Genomic DNA, 14,600 nt, shown 5'->3' with positions numbered 1-14,600 from the left:
CTTTATTGCCTTATTTCCATATCATCCAGCTAAATGCAACAACTCCTGCCTGCTCTGTGATGTTATATCATACAGTATAAGAGTGTTTATCTCAGGCAGTTCATCTCATGACGTTCATTTGATTTCTTGCCCTTGTAAACTGCAACATGTGAACCATCCAACCAAAATCCAGCAGGAAATCCTCTGTTGCCAGACATTTAGAAGAAAACAGTCCTCCGCACAAGAGGAGGAGACATGATTAGACGCCTATTACAAAATACATTTAGACTTCTGGTCTCAAAGACAAAATATTTTATCTCATGTTTATACTAAAAGACATAACCTACATGTTATGCCAGCTATGACATTATTCTGATCCGTTTACTTCTATTGGATTATTCTTTGTGGGCTCATGGTGACTCATTTCCTTTAATTATCATCGCTTATATAATTACTGGTTCTGCTTTTGTGTTAACAGAAGAACTGGTGACAGTCTCTTGACTAAAATGTGATCTACTCTACATACCCTTTTTAGATTTTTGCACTCTTTTGTCACTTGTATGATGTCAGTAATCTCTTTGGGATGCAGAGTATTTTGTTGTCCTGTGGTTTTTGAACCTAAACAACATCTAAGACACCACATATTTTACCATAAGAATGGCACAACAATCCTCAGCTACCCCACATTTCTAAAATAGGCACAGCTATTAACCAACTGTTATGTGAATTATGGGGTTTCACAGCCTCCCAAAGGCTTACAATTTAAAATACTTTACCCATTAATCAGTGCAGGTGGAAACAGCTGAGGGCACGTCACAATTTGAACTGGGCTAAGACTCAGACTGGTTTTCACAGAGATAGAAGTAGTCAAACACACACCTGAGTAGGCCCAGTAGGTCTCCTCGGTGGCGGCTCTCCGGAGTCGTGTCCCGCCGGCTGTGGCTCTGCGAAGGCCTTGGATAGGGGCTTGGGACTCGGCTTGGCTTCCTGTCAGCGCTGTGGGGGAGAAGAACATGGGGACAGGCGGGTGAGCATAAACAGCAGCACAGATTCGGCAGCACTCTGCAGCCCTGCCTGGATACCTGCTGGGCAGGATGACAGCCAACTGTGTCCTTAGCTGACTTACCACGCAAGCTGCCTCATAATAACATTCACAGTGGGAACAAAGGTCAACAACAAAGAAGAGCTACCCTGTAGAACTGCACTGTCTAGAAAACACACCTAGTTACCTCACATACATGTAAGGACATCGTCAGTCCTAAGAGAGACCAGAATGCTTCAGACATATTTGCTTTGGCTGATGTTAAAGGCTTTGTCTCTTACTTTGGTGGCTAGTTAATGTGACCGTGGTCATGAGGCCTTGGTGAAACCCTCAGTGATCATGAGTTAGTGTAGTGCAAAGTACAAACTGAGGAAGGACGATGAAATATCTTTAATATTCATTCTAAGGATTCTGTGTCTTATATTGTGTCTCATATATGTGTGGAACTGGATGGCCTCTTTTAGGTGTTCATGGTGAACCACCAGTAGAGATTGATTATTAAACACTGAATGTCTTCATTAGGTTTATAGGACTGCACTCTTTGTTAAAAATGACTTTAAGTGGCATCAAACCTAATGAGCAGTCAGATACTAGTAAATGTCTTAATGTTCAAACCTTTTAAAACCAGAAAGTCTCCTGTCACATTCAGACATGTTACAGCAGTATTTCTTATCCATGTCATTTGGGAGCGGGATGTTCAAGTGGAAAAAAAAAAAAAAAGAAAATCAAGAATCCCTTTGCTGGTTTCATGTGTGAGACTTTAAATGGCCTCCTCTTGGGCTGAGAGACCTTCTTGATCACAGTTAAAGAAAAAAAAAGCAGCAGCTTCTTTTAAAGTGGACGGCAGGATTTCTGACAGCTTCTCTCCTAATGGCTCCACTGTGCTCTGTGATTTGGCCTTTTAAACATCTTTCACAGGACCAACATCATACTAAGAGGAAATGACTGGAATGTCTTTTAAACTTGCTGAAGGCCACCTTTAACTTTTCATTCAGCATCAATGAGCCTCAGACAGAAATACAATGAACATCCAAAGAGGCTTCTCTTAACAGGTCAATTATATTCAGGAAGTGTTTGAGCAATATTTGACATAAGTATAATCAAGTAAATATCTCACAGTACATTTTAGGATATATTCAAATCTCATGTATGTTTCCCTTTTTACAATGTATGTACATTATGGGACCAATAGACTAAAGGATTGCACAGCTTCAAAGCAGTCAAAAATATAGTGTGTGTGTGGTTCACTGTAAGAATGCACTGCGAAACAAACATGGTGCTCCTGTGCCATTTACATGTTTACATGAAAACTCATACATTTGGCCCAAAATTGGCCCCTTTCTATGTGAATGAGCCTCTTATTCACAATGACCGGCACTGACTGCCACACACAGTTAGGGTGGATTTATGAGTGTAATCTATAGTTGGTGTTAACTGTGCACACACACTCTCTCTCTCTGTCTCTCTATCTCTCTATCTCTCTATCTCTCTCTCTCTCTCTCTCTCTCTCTCTCTCTCTCTCTCTCTCTCTCTCTCTCTCTCTCTCTCTCTCTCTCTCTCTCTCTCTCTCTCTCTCTCTCTCTCTCTCCAAATCTTGCATCTGTATGTTTATGTGTGAATATGTTTCACTTGTTGTATGTGAATGTTAGTGGTAGATCAGAGGAGTTAATCTGAGCATGTGTGTGTGTGTGTGTGTGTGTGTGTGTGTGTGTGTGTGTGTGTGTGTGTGTGTGTGTGTGTGTGTGTGTGTGTGTGTGTGTGTGTGTGTGTGTGTGTGTGTTATCATGGATGTAGATGTGGTGCTGTGCGGTGTTCCGCAATATTATTCAGTACTCATACATCAATAACATAGGCCTATATCTGTTTCATCTGTACCTTTCAGCTGCATTCCATGGTCCATGCATGCAGTGACACCTACACTACATTACTGTTACATATTAAGATTCAGACATTAATGTAACATGTTTCAGAGTGCCTGAGTCACATTAACAGCTGTGTATTAATCGACATCTTTGTAGATTATGTTATAAAAATAGAGAAATACTAGAGAAGAAAAAATACATGAAGGTTGCTTTGTGATTGTGTAGATTTCTCTCCATGTGTGTGTGTGTGTGTGTGTGTGTGTGTGTGTGTGTGTGTGTGTGTGTGTGTGTGTGTGTGTGTGTGTGTGTGTGTGTGTGTGTGTATGTGTGTGTGTTTAATTGAAGACACACAATTTGAGGTTTTTCATTATGAGCCAATCTGTGTGCTGAAATGTGGAGAAAATCCTGAAACACTGGAAACAGCTCTGCTCACTCAAACACACTCAAAACAAGGACAAACTGTGGTTTGTGCTGTCATGTTATTAGCACAACATATTTAGTGAGCAGGACCTTAAAACATGCTGGTGCTATTAGTGGCCCTTAAATTTAGTGTGTGTCATGAGTAGAGGGAGGACACTCAGGGAGAGACTAGAAACAGGAAGCACGATTGAAACTGAAGCTTGATGCTGACTGCTGTTCACACCACACTGTCTGATGTGCTCTGAATATGACCTCAGATATACCAGCCTGCACACACACTGCTGTCATCACAGCCTAATAATGTATAACACTTTGATCACAGAACAGAGCATTAACACTCAGCTAACACACACCTGTCATTTTTATTTGGAGTATGGACTCATAAAGTGAATATGCCTGAGAGATCCTGTGGAAACATGTTACCATCTGAAACATCTAAATGTCCAATATAAAAAATGTAAATTAAAAAATAAAATGAAAAAGTGAACTTTTCCGCCATTTATAGCTCTGTTTCAATGAAGCCTAACATATTTTCACCTGTGAAACATCAAATTCAGGCTCACTGGGCAGAATGTCAGAAAAATGGAAGAGAAAATCCACCATGCATTCTTTCATATATACTTACTTAAGTTAATTGTGTGTTTTGGTAAAATACAAAGCAAACAATCATGGGTTGCCAATGTTTGAGTTGATCATGTATGCTAGCAATGAAGTTACTAAACACCTTCATGTCCATCATGTGGAGGAAAGCTAAAAAACATGACTTCATTCATGAAGTAAATACAGTAACAAAACACAGCCACGTGCCTCAAAGCACCCGGGGGGGCTCTTCTATACCATCAGCCATCAGACTGTACAGAACCACAGCTCCCAGTACTGAAGCTGTCCTTGCTGTTTAATACCAGGAACATTGCATATTATTTTAGAGATTGTTTATTGTTTATTGTATATAGTATTTTATTTTATTTTATCACTTTATCACTTATTACAAAAATAGTGTTGTGTCAATTTTGAATTTCCCCCTGGGGGATCAATAAAGTTTACCCTTACTCTTACCGTACCTTAAAAACGAGGAATAGAAAGATAATTGTGTATATAACAGCTAGTTTAGATCATTAGTCTCATCAGTTAGGAGTTTTAAAGGTGTTATTTCACACATTGTTGACACTATTCAATAAAAGACAATGAAGAGAAAAAGTCCCCAGACAGAATGTTCATGAGCATAATGAGGCCAAACTACCAGCTATGATATGATGATGACATCATTACAATGACGTCAGATGGTTAAACAGCTTGTAAACAAAGGTGATAGATTATAGAAGTCAAACTCAACAACGTCTGAAATGTTGTTAATAATCCCTGATTGGACAAGAAAATGTAACTGTGTGCTCAACTACAGCAAGCACAGTGGGTCAAAGCTGCAGCAGGGAGTGGCTCTGTAAACAGTAATGCATGTTTACAACAGATAGTTTCATCATTTGACCTTTTTCTGTCCTCTTTTTAAAGACTCGGCTATTAACATGGTGAGTATAATGTTATTACTGATAGTGATGGTGGCAGACAGAACACCAATATCTAAAAATCAGTCTGTACTAAAGCATCCAGTTGTATTAAAGAGAGCCAGCCGTGTTTATACTGTAAGTGTGTTTGAGTTCCATTTTATCCATTTTCATGTGTTGTCGTGCTGAGTTTTGTGCTGTTGGGTTTCAGTGGGGACTCTCAGCTCAGACCTCTATAAATACACTGTGGCAGCATCAGGAGGAGGACCTGCCATTTCACATCTGACCCCACCATGACCAGCTGTGATTATGTCAACACGGGGGGAGAGGTGTGTGTGCTTGTGTGTTTGTGCCTCCATATAGACAGCAGGCAAACCTGAAAACGTCAATCACCCCGTAATGGAAGCTTCAAGTCTCAAGCTTTTTGCAAGGCATTATGGGAGAGCTTTAAAGACTCGGGATAAACACAACCCCCTTCCTCATCCCCCGTCCTCCTCCTCCTCTTGTTTAAATTCTTTGGGATGTAAGCATGGCTCATGTCTGTGAATGCCAATGGGAGGCAACTCTATGGCTTTTCTATGAATTACATTATTGATTCCCAATACTGCTCAGAACAGAAAATGTAATTATGCATGGACCCTGCCCTAACCCCTTCATCCTCTCTTCTTTTCCCCTTCCCTCTCTCTTTCTTGTCTTTCACTCGGTGGCTTTTCATCAATTTGTGCTCCTGCCTTCAGTAACCTGTCCACCCCCCCTCTACCTGACCGCTCTCAGCCTCTGAGTGCGTTGTCCTTCAATCATGTCATGACGGCCGCCGCTTTCCTCTAATGCTCTACAGCAGCATCAGTGCTCTCCCTCACTGTGAAACACTCCAATCACAACAACACTACATGTTGCACATTCAACATTCAACAATCAGCACAATCACATGTGCACCAAACCAACCAGAGCACACTGACATGACTTTTGCCATTTACTGCCCTTCAAAACTTCAATCCTAACTATTAACAACAGGCATTAGAGATATACTGTGTTGGAGATAAGACTTTCACACTAGTTCTGTGAGAATGTTTCTCTGAGATATGATTAATCTGAGGAGGAGAGAGTCCTCATTCTTGAAATAATACCATTCAACCACAACATAAATCTTTTCTATCAGTCACACACTCACACTCTCTACTTCCCGTCTGTCTTTTTGAGCTGTGCATCATGTGGGACAGCAGTGATTTAGTCTTCTTTAAGCTTCTGCAGTAAAGACGTAAGGAGACACTTTGAACCCCTGCAGGTTAAACTGAGATAACCAATCAGTGTTAACCCTCTACTGCATGGTGCAACAATTACTTTATCTGGATTTTACTAAAAGGCAGTAATATAAAAGCCACTGTTTTGTTCTGAAAAGTGAAGTATTTTAGTTTGATGGGACAAATGATTGATAATATCACAAAGGGGAAATGCTGTTTGCACTTCTTTTTTTTCCATGGACATGGGCACTGAGAAAGTCATGATTTGAGGGTAACCAAAGTTGACAAATTGTTCAATATTTAGGCAAAACACATTCAAGAAATAGATTTGAATAATTTCTGGGACAAGTTAACGATTCATTTTCATCATTTAAACCAATTTAGATGTGTTTGTTTTTTGTAAAATGATCAAAACGAATTTGTTGCCATATGGCGACTATATGTGAATAAAGAAGTGATTTGTGTGCATTCAACCTATTGGAGAGTAATTAACTTACACAGGAGTAGGCTACTCTTAGACTAAGTTTACAACCTTTGATTACATTTAAAAAAAGAACATTATTATTAAATGAATCTAGCAAGATGAAAGCTACAATAATCACATGATGCTATAGAACAGCAGCTCTTACACAGGTCAAACACAAAAAGGATCTCAACAATTAAATAAAGAATAAATAATTAAACATCTAGTCCTGAAATATATAAGACATTTTTACTAATGTAATTTCTATAATTAAATATTCATATGTATTTAGAACTGGATTTAGGAAGAATACTCATTTTGCTCTAAAAGCTGTGCAGTAAACATCAATGATAACTCAGTGAGAGATGTGTTTTAACCAGAAGTTAACGTCAATCACCTGTTACACAGCATTCCATTAAGAGGTTTTAATCCTTCTTACAAATAACCTGCACATGCTTTCCTTATTAAATCTGTAAACAGTAGCCAGAACTAGTACTGTGTCAGCTTGACTCATCATATCAACAAAAATAACAACATTTTTGGTTAGCATTCAAGGCCAGCAGGAGGAAGGAGGACATCCATCATCCAACATCAGCTCTTTATACAGTTTGCCTTAAAGCTACAATATTTATGTTTTTTCAGATATTTTGTGATTGAAATATGTTCCAAACATGATCTTGTAGTCAGAGGCTTGTGTGAGCCAGGCTCATGTAGCAGCAGCAGCAGCAGCAGCAGTCGACAGATGTTCTCTCAAGTTTTAAAGTGAGTCTCAATCTTCTAACCAATCAGAGCAGACTAACATCTCACTCACAGACTAGTTGAATGCAGGAGCTGTGTTACTTCAATCAAACCACCAGGTGCATGATCATGAGGATACAGGTGAAATGCTGGGTGCAGGGAGAGGGAGGAGTGATATGCTGCACACTCAAACTACTGCTAGCTTCATTTCCAGAATTTGCATATTGTAGCTTTAAGCTGATTGTAATAAAATGCTAACTAATTGCTAACTGAAAAAAAAGTCATTAGAGTACATTACTTTAAACGACTCAATAGAAGTACTAACAGAGCATTAGAATTAGGGCTGAACTATATATCATTATTGTATCTATATCTAGATATGATATATTTATTTTAATGACTTCATTTTCACATTGTTCAAGCATTGTTGCAAAGAAGAGGTTGCAGATTTTTTTTTTTTATTTCAATGCATCTTAAGACAGTTATTGGTCTGTTGTGATTAATAAACTATTGTGTTGAGTAACTGCACTGTAATGTCCATTTGGTATTATTATGTTGTTTTGTTTAAGAATGCTTCATTTTCACTGTTGTTACACTTTCCATGTCAAACAAGTGTGAAAGCTTAGTCATATCATATCAATATTCAGATATTTGGCTTCAATATCCAGATATGATCATTTATCCATATCATGTATCTATTGTAGTCATATATATCCTTTACGCCACATATTACTATAGTCATTACATTACTGTAGTATCCTATTCAACTATGCCCAACATCCCAAAATACTGGATTTATCCATGGACCATAATGGGACAGGAAGAAAATACTTTGCCTGTATAAATATACTTTGGTCTCTTCAGTTGTTCAGGGGTTGACTGTCCACACTTACATTATCAGTCCAGTCCATCTGCCTCCACATTTATATTGAAATATAGATAAATAAAATCTATTCACACCAATGGAGGAGTGACTTCTAACTGACCGTAACCAGCTGATTTGAACTGGCTGAACAAGCTGAACTAAATGCATTTTTTCTCATTTTGTTTTCAAATGTTTTTTTCATCTTTTTAAATTTAGTTTTTGACCTCATAGACACAGAGATTACTTGAGATGGAGCTTTTTTTGCAGTAGATTATGGCCTCACTCCCTCCTTTCTTTTGTCCTCCTCCTCTGTTTTCATTCCTCGTTGAACCCTGGGGGAGTCCCCACCCCCACTCCATCCCCCTCCCACATCATGGTCATGGCCGTTGAGATGTGTCTGATCATTTAGTAGGAGGCTTTATTTATCCAGAGCTCATGCTCCATTAAGGCAAGCGAACGCACCAAAACTCAAATCAGGGGGCTTCCCTACGGCCCCCTACCACCAGAATAACAATGTTATAGTCAGTGACAGCAGAGCGAGATGGCAGGTGGATTGAAAAGGGTGAAGGACATTGAAGGAGATGAGGAAGGAGAGGAATGACAGATGAGAATAGGAGGAAGAGGATAAGATGAGGCCAAAGGCAGAGAGATGTGCTTGAGCAGAGCTGGAGAGGAGCTTAAGGAGACGCTGGAGGAGGAGGAATATGAAGTGAGGAGATTGCGTGAAAAGGAGAGGAATTAAGCACCGACGATAAAATTACACTCCTCTCCTAGCAACAGTTACCGGGTCACTGATGGACAGCCCACTGCATGGCAACCAGTCAGCAGCACAGGATGAGAGGATGAGACATGAACAGAAGCCTACTGTTGGGCTGAGGGGGAAGAGTGGGAGAAGAGGAGGAGGAAGGGAGTGAGGAGGGGGATGGGGGAACATTTTAAAAACAGAAATACAATGTCCTGCACTCATATGCATAAATATTAACGTTACAGACATTTAGCTGATGTTCTTCCCCACAGAGACTTACTGAACTCTACTAAAAGCAAGAATACACACTGTGGAGTCAGTTACAACTTTGGTTTTCAGGCTACTGTGTGTGTGTGTGTGTGTGTGTGTGTGTGTGTGTGTGTGTGTGTGTGTGTGTGTGTGTGTGTGTGTGTGTGTGTGTGTGTGTGTGTGTGTGTGTGTGTGTGTGTGTGTGTTAGTCACAGGAACTTCCACTGTGAGGACACTGACTCCTTCACTATATCATTATGACACTATAACTACAGTGCAAAGAAAATATTGGTTTATGATAAAGATAAGCTTGTGTCATTATCCACAGATGAGAGGAGAGGGATAGAAAAAATGAAAGACTGACCACTGATGGTTGAACTTTTGAAGAATTACAGCTGGAAGGTTTTCTTATATAAAACATATTTAAGTGAAAATATACGAGAAGGGGTTCTTCTATATGAGGACACAGTGCATTATGGCTCATCTACCATGATAAAAGGAGAGAATGTGTCCATCGTTATCAATGTTTATGACTATTTGAGGCCTTTAAGATACATTTGGACATCTACAACAGAGGTCATTAATAGGTGGACTGGGGTCTGTATTCGGACCCAGACGCCCTCCTATCTGGACTTGTAACTGATGAAATATTGAGGATTGTTCAGTTTTGTCTGAGCGTTTCCATTTTAACAGGCACAGCTTCTCCAACTATTACGGTAAAATTGGAGCGGCCCTCAGAAACTCACAGACCACTGTGCATAGCCAATCTGCTCACGTGACACTAATCATCTGTGAGATACAAACAGAGAAAAGAGGAGAGACAGAGAGGAGGCAGATGAGAACTAAAACTAAACACTTCATTTAAGAAGCACAATCAAAAGCTTTCTGTAATGAACTTTATTTTAAAATACATTCTTTATTTGATGGAAGAAAAGAAAATGTATCTTACTCTTTTTTATTCTTTATTTATTTGTACCCCCTCACCCAGTGTCTGCCAGAGCTCAACACACAGCAGAGAGAAAGAGGACGATGTTAGCTGTATATAAAAGAAAATGTATTTACATCTTCCTGGTGTGCAGCAGTTTAAACAACCACTGACACACACACACACACACACACACACACACACACACACACACACACACACACAGTAAGTATTTTTGAAAGGTTTACAGTACACACAATAATACAAAATACTTGTAAGCACTGACACCTGAATGATACTTTTTGTTCTTAATCAATTATATTTAAAAATTCAAGGTTGGTTTTATAATGATCGGCTCTGAGCTGGGAGGACATTATGAGGATTTGGATGCACAAACAAAGTTATCTTCAACAAGCTGAAGCAAACTTCTTAAAAGGACCAGTGATTGTCAATTTTAATTAACAAGTATTGCTCTCATGAAATCCAGAATAAAGTTATCTGATTAAAGAATACATTAACAGGATTTGTGATGCAGCATTCAGCACTGACTGTGAGAGTCAGACAGGTTTTAATAGTCACTGTTATGGACACTGTTCAGTCAGTAGTAAAATAAATAGTAAACAGCATCCACACACACAACCACTGTTTATTTTCCTCCATCAGACATATTAAAGTGTAACATCACCACAGAGGCTCGTTGAGCTGTGCAGTGTCCCAGCACAGTGCACAGGTGCTGTGCTTATTATTCCTACTACAGGTCTCCTGTGAAGTCAAGAAGCCACTGGACACGCTCAGCTGTTGTCCAGCATTTTATAGTTGCATGGAGTGTTCTTATTGAAGCTGCATCAACAGGAGATGCTCTTGTAAAGACACAGAGAGAAAGAGAAACAGGTGACTGTTTTCCCCTCGGCTTTCATCTGAGATATTCATTTGTATTCTACATCTCAGAGGGACATACTGTATAACACTGTCTGCATGAGATTACAAGATCTTACACAGAACTCAAGAGCAGTTCATTAAATATTTGCTGTTATAAATTAAACTACTGTATAAAGTAGTTTAAATGAGCTCCAACCAGCTGTGTGTATGTTTTTGTATTTACAATCAAATCATATTTTGAATGCAGGACTTTACTACAGTACATGTCTATTTTTGTATTAATTAAACTATAATTTTCACTTTAAATGTCTCCTTATGTTTCTTAAAATATCAAGTCTGTCTCCTACAAATTAAAATCATAAACCACTCAATTACAACTGTAAATAGGTTTAGCTAGAAATGTAACACTGGCCAAATTTCATTTTATCTCAACATCATGATAAGAAAATGTAGCAAAAATGTTGATGTTGCTCTACTGAGTCAAGTGTTTGTCTCTGCTAATAGAAACTACAGCATTATTCATCTTCCTATGGTTGCCTTCAGCATTTGGTTAAGATTAGACAAAGATCATGTTCTCTGTTTAATACAGAAAAATATCAAAAAAATGACTTGAAGTAAAATGTGTGTATTAACATTTTAAACCCAACCTATCACTAACCTGAACCAAAATGCTTTGGTTGTCTAAACTTTAACAACATGCAAGATGTGTGAATGTGAACCTAGGTCTGTGGTGTCAGATGGCGCGGTCCGCGGTTTCAACGGATCTCCAACTTTCAAAGTTGGACGTACCCCACCAGCCCCGACCTCACAATGTAAGATGGTAGCACTGCGTATCAACAACGTGAAAGTGGTGCGAACATCCTGTTTATTAGCAGTTGTGTCTCATGTGTGTGTCATTAAATCAGTCGTACACACAGCATTGTCCAATTTCTATCTGTGGACATGTTGCTATGTTTGTTTGTTAGTGCAAAATACAGAAAATACAGAAAATACAGAAAATACAGAAAATACCACCTTTGAATAATAAGCTGTGCTGTTCTTTCCAGTCTGCCACAGTTCAACTCTTTAAAAGATGTGTTAACTGTAGTCATGTAACACAGTATGTGTGATGGCACAATACTTACATTTGTATTGATTTATCAAGCAGTCAGCTGATGATGACTATTTATTTACTACTCACTGAAGAATTATCTTTTTATGAGTAGGAAATTAAATAGAACTGAATGAGTGAATGTCTGAGAAGTCTGCAGAAGATATTCAACATTATTATTTCATAAATGTGAATGTGAATTTTCTTTTTTTCTTTTTGTTTATAAATTCCCCTAAAACTCAGCCCAACAGTTTTGATATATATTCAGAAAGTTTGAGGTGACTAGATTTTTTTTCTTTTTAAAGGTTTATCCATTTAAACAGTTCAATAAAGTTTGTAGAGATGTATCAGCTGGCAGCTCCAGCAGAGTTTATAAGAATATTGTTGAAATTTGAAAGATGGACTACAGTGGTTTTGGTGCATACAGACAGTGGCACAAGGTACCAAGGTAACTCATTTTCTCTCCAGTACTCTCCCTCAACGTGCAGTGCCAGGAGTCAATAAAGCTTAAAGGAGTGAAGCTTTGGCTGGCCGGCCTTTTGTGTCCAAACACACTGCCGCTCGCACAAAAGTTCCTCTTGAGAAGAAAAATAGACAACACTAGTTCCTGTCATCCATCACAGGGGGCCATTTAGGGGAATTGCAGAGTGTTTGCTCAAGCCTTAATTAAAATGCACAGCCCATCACTGTGTTCCTGTACTTAACCTTGGATCGCCCACTTCTCACATACACTCTCTTCACTTGACTTCAGAGAGAGCGAGCATCATGGTGTTCAAATGCACAGGAGGGCACGCACTAACACACACACACACACACACACACACACACACACACACACACACACACACACACAAAGACACAGACAGATAGACTGTATGTATGCCAGGACTGGTCAAGTCAGTCCTTACTGTGGTGATTCAGTACATTCGCATTCTTTACATCTCCCTCCAATGCTCTTAGTGCTGAAGGACATCCACAAACACACACACACACACACACACACACACACACACACACACACACACACACACACACACACACACACACACACACACACACACACACACACACACACACACACACACACACACACACAAAAACACACCAATTGAAAGCTAGCCTTAACTCCACATCCGGTGTGGAGCTGCTCTCTGGATGAGGTGTTCTGCTTTATCACAGCAGCTGTTGTGCCACAGCAGGTTGGCAGTGAGGTGGGAATTGGGGGGGTGGGGGGGGGGGTGGGGGGGGTGGGGGTGTATAATAGTTGTCCTGCAGCCTGCTGGTGGCTGACCAGATATCCTGGCACTGGAAACAGAGGAGGGGCCAGAATGTTCCGCTGTGTGAGGCTGCTGCTGTATGATGAGGAGAAAGTCTAAAAAAGCTCCGCTCTCCCTAAAGGCTGTAATGTTGTCTATTGTATTTTGTTTAGAATCATTAGTTTAAATAAAAGAGTTTAGTAAAACAACAACATAACATCACAATACAGTTCCACTGGAAGGTCAAATAATAGTGGATAAAACTGAATTATTACCCAGCTCTATGGGGAGATGAGTTCACAATGAGTTAAACTTAAATTATACAATGGATCTCAAAGATGACACACTGTTTTTTTCCGTCTGCAGAATGTCCAGGTGTGTCCAGACTGAGATCAAATCAGGATTAAATCAAAAGAGCTCATGTACATTAGACTGCTGAATGTAAACTGACAGCAGTGCTGAGGGGACAAATATATAGAATATGATAATGTAATGACTGTTAGCTGCTGACACTTCAACTTCTCCTCCATAGGTAAAATAAATTACCTACTTAAAGAGAACAGGAATAACTTATTTCAGCCCCTCAGTTCAGCCTCTGTCTCAAAAAAGCCGTTTTAGCACCTGTCTATTTAAAGCTATGTCAGTATTGGTGAATATGTTATCCAATATGTTTGGGTTTCTCTGTTAGTTAGTTAGTTTGTTTTTAAAGTTATAAAGGCAGCATTTATGTATATTTGATCCCTTTTATTAATTCAAATTGAATGTATTATGATATATTTTAGTTCGTTCCATATGTTGTTTTATTCATAGCTAATTCTTATTGTTAAATTCCCAGAGAAGTTTACTGTTTTAATGCACTGATGTCATTTTATACAATACAGTTTATTGTTTAACATCATCATACCTTCATAACATTTGAGGGATCATTATTAAAAAAAGTGTGTTTATGTATATATCCTGTACATATAACATTATCGGCATCTGCCCCCAAAACCTTTTTTTACCATGTGTATAGGTATCTACAGGCTCAAGTCTGAAAAAACATTTTAACATGGGAGCCATGAAATAAACCACTATATTATCATAGTCTATGTCTTTAATATTATTATATGGAGTCTAATGGTTGTTAGACTTCAGCACTTTACTTCGGTAACAGTCTGAATGCAGGACTTTGACGTGCTTTCACATTGTTGTACAGCTACTGTTACTTGAAGGGGACTTACTGTGTTGTATCTCTTATTTATATTAGAGCACGACCCATACCGCATTTTTGGGGGCTGATACCGATACCAATATAAGGGATTTAAAACAAAACAAAACAAAATGAAAAAAGCAAGCAAAGAAACA

General features: G+C 39.0%; 1 protein-coding gene across 1 annotated transcript in view; it reads right to left on the bottom strand.

The window, feature by feature from the left end:
• ptprga (protein tyrosine phosphatase receptor type Ga) overlaps positions 1 to 14,600 on the bottom strand; it is a 472,388-nt gene that overhangs the window by 368,703 nt on the left and 89,085 nt on the right. Inside the window, exon 2 of the mRNA XM_062416078.1 lies at positions 859 to 975. Coding sequence (XP_062272062.1) covers positions 859 to 975 — 117 coding nt within the window. The remainder of the gene's footprint in view (positions 1 to 858; positions 976 to 14,600) is intronic.

This window comes from Scomber scombrus, chromosome 3, assembly GCF_963691925.1.
Source record: "Scomber scombrus chromosome 3, fScoSco1.1, whole genome shotgun sequence".
NCBI classification, from domain to species: domain Eukaryota; kingdom Metazoa; phylum Chordata; class Actinopteri; order Scombriformes; family Scombridae; genus Scomber; species Scomber scombrus.
Note: the sequence above shows the minus strand (reverse complement) of the source record. Positions and strands in the feature narration are given on the sequence as shown.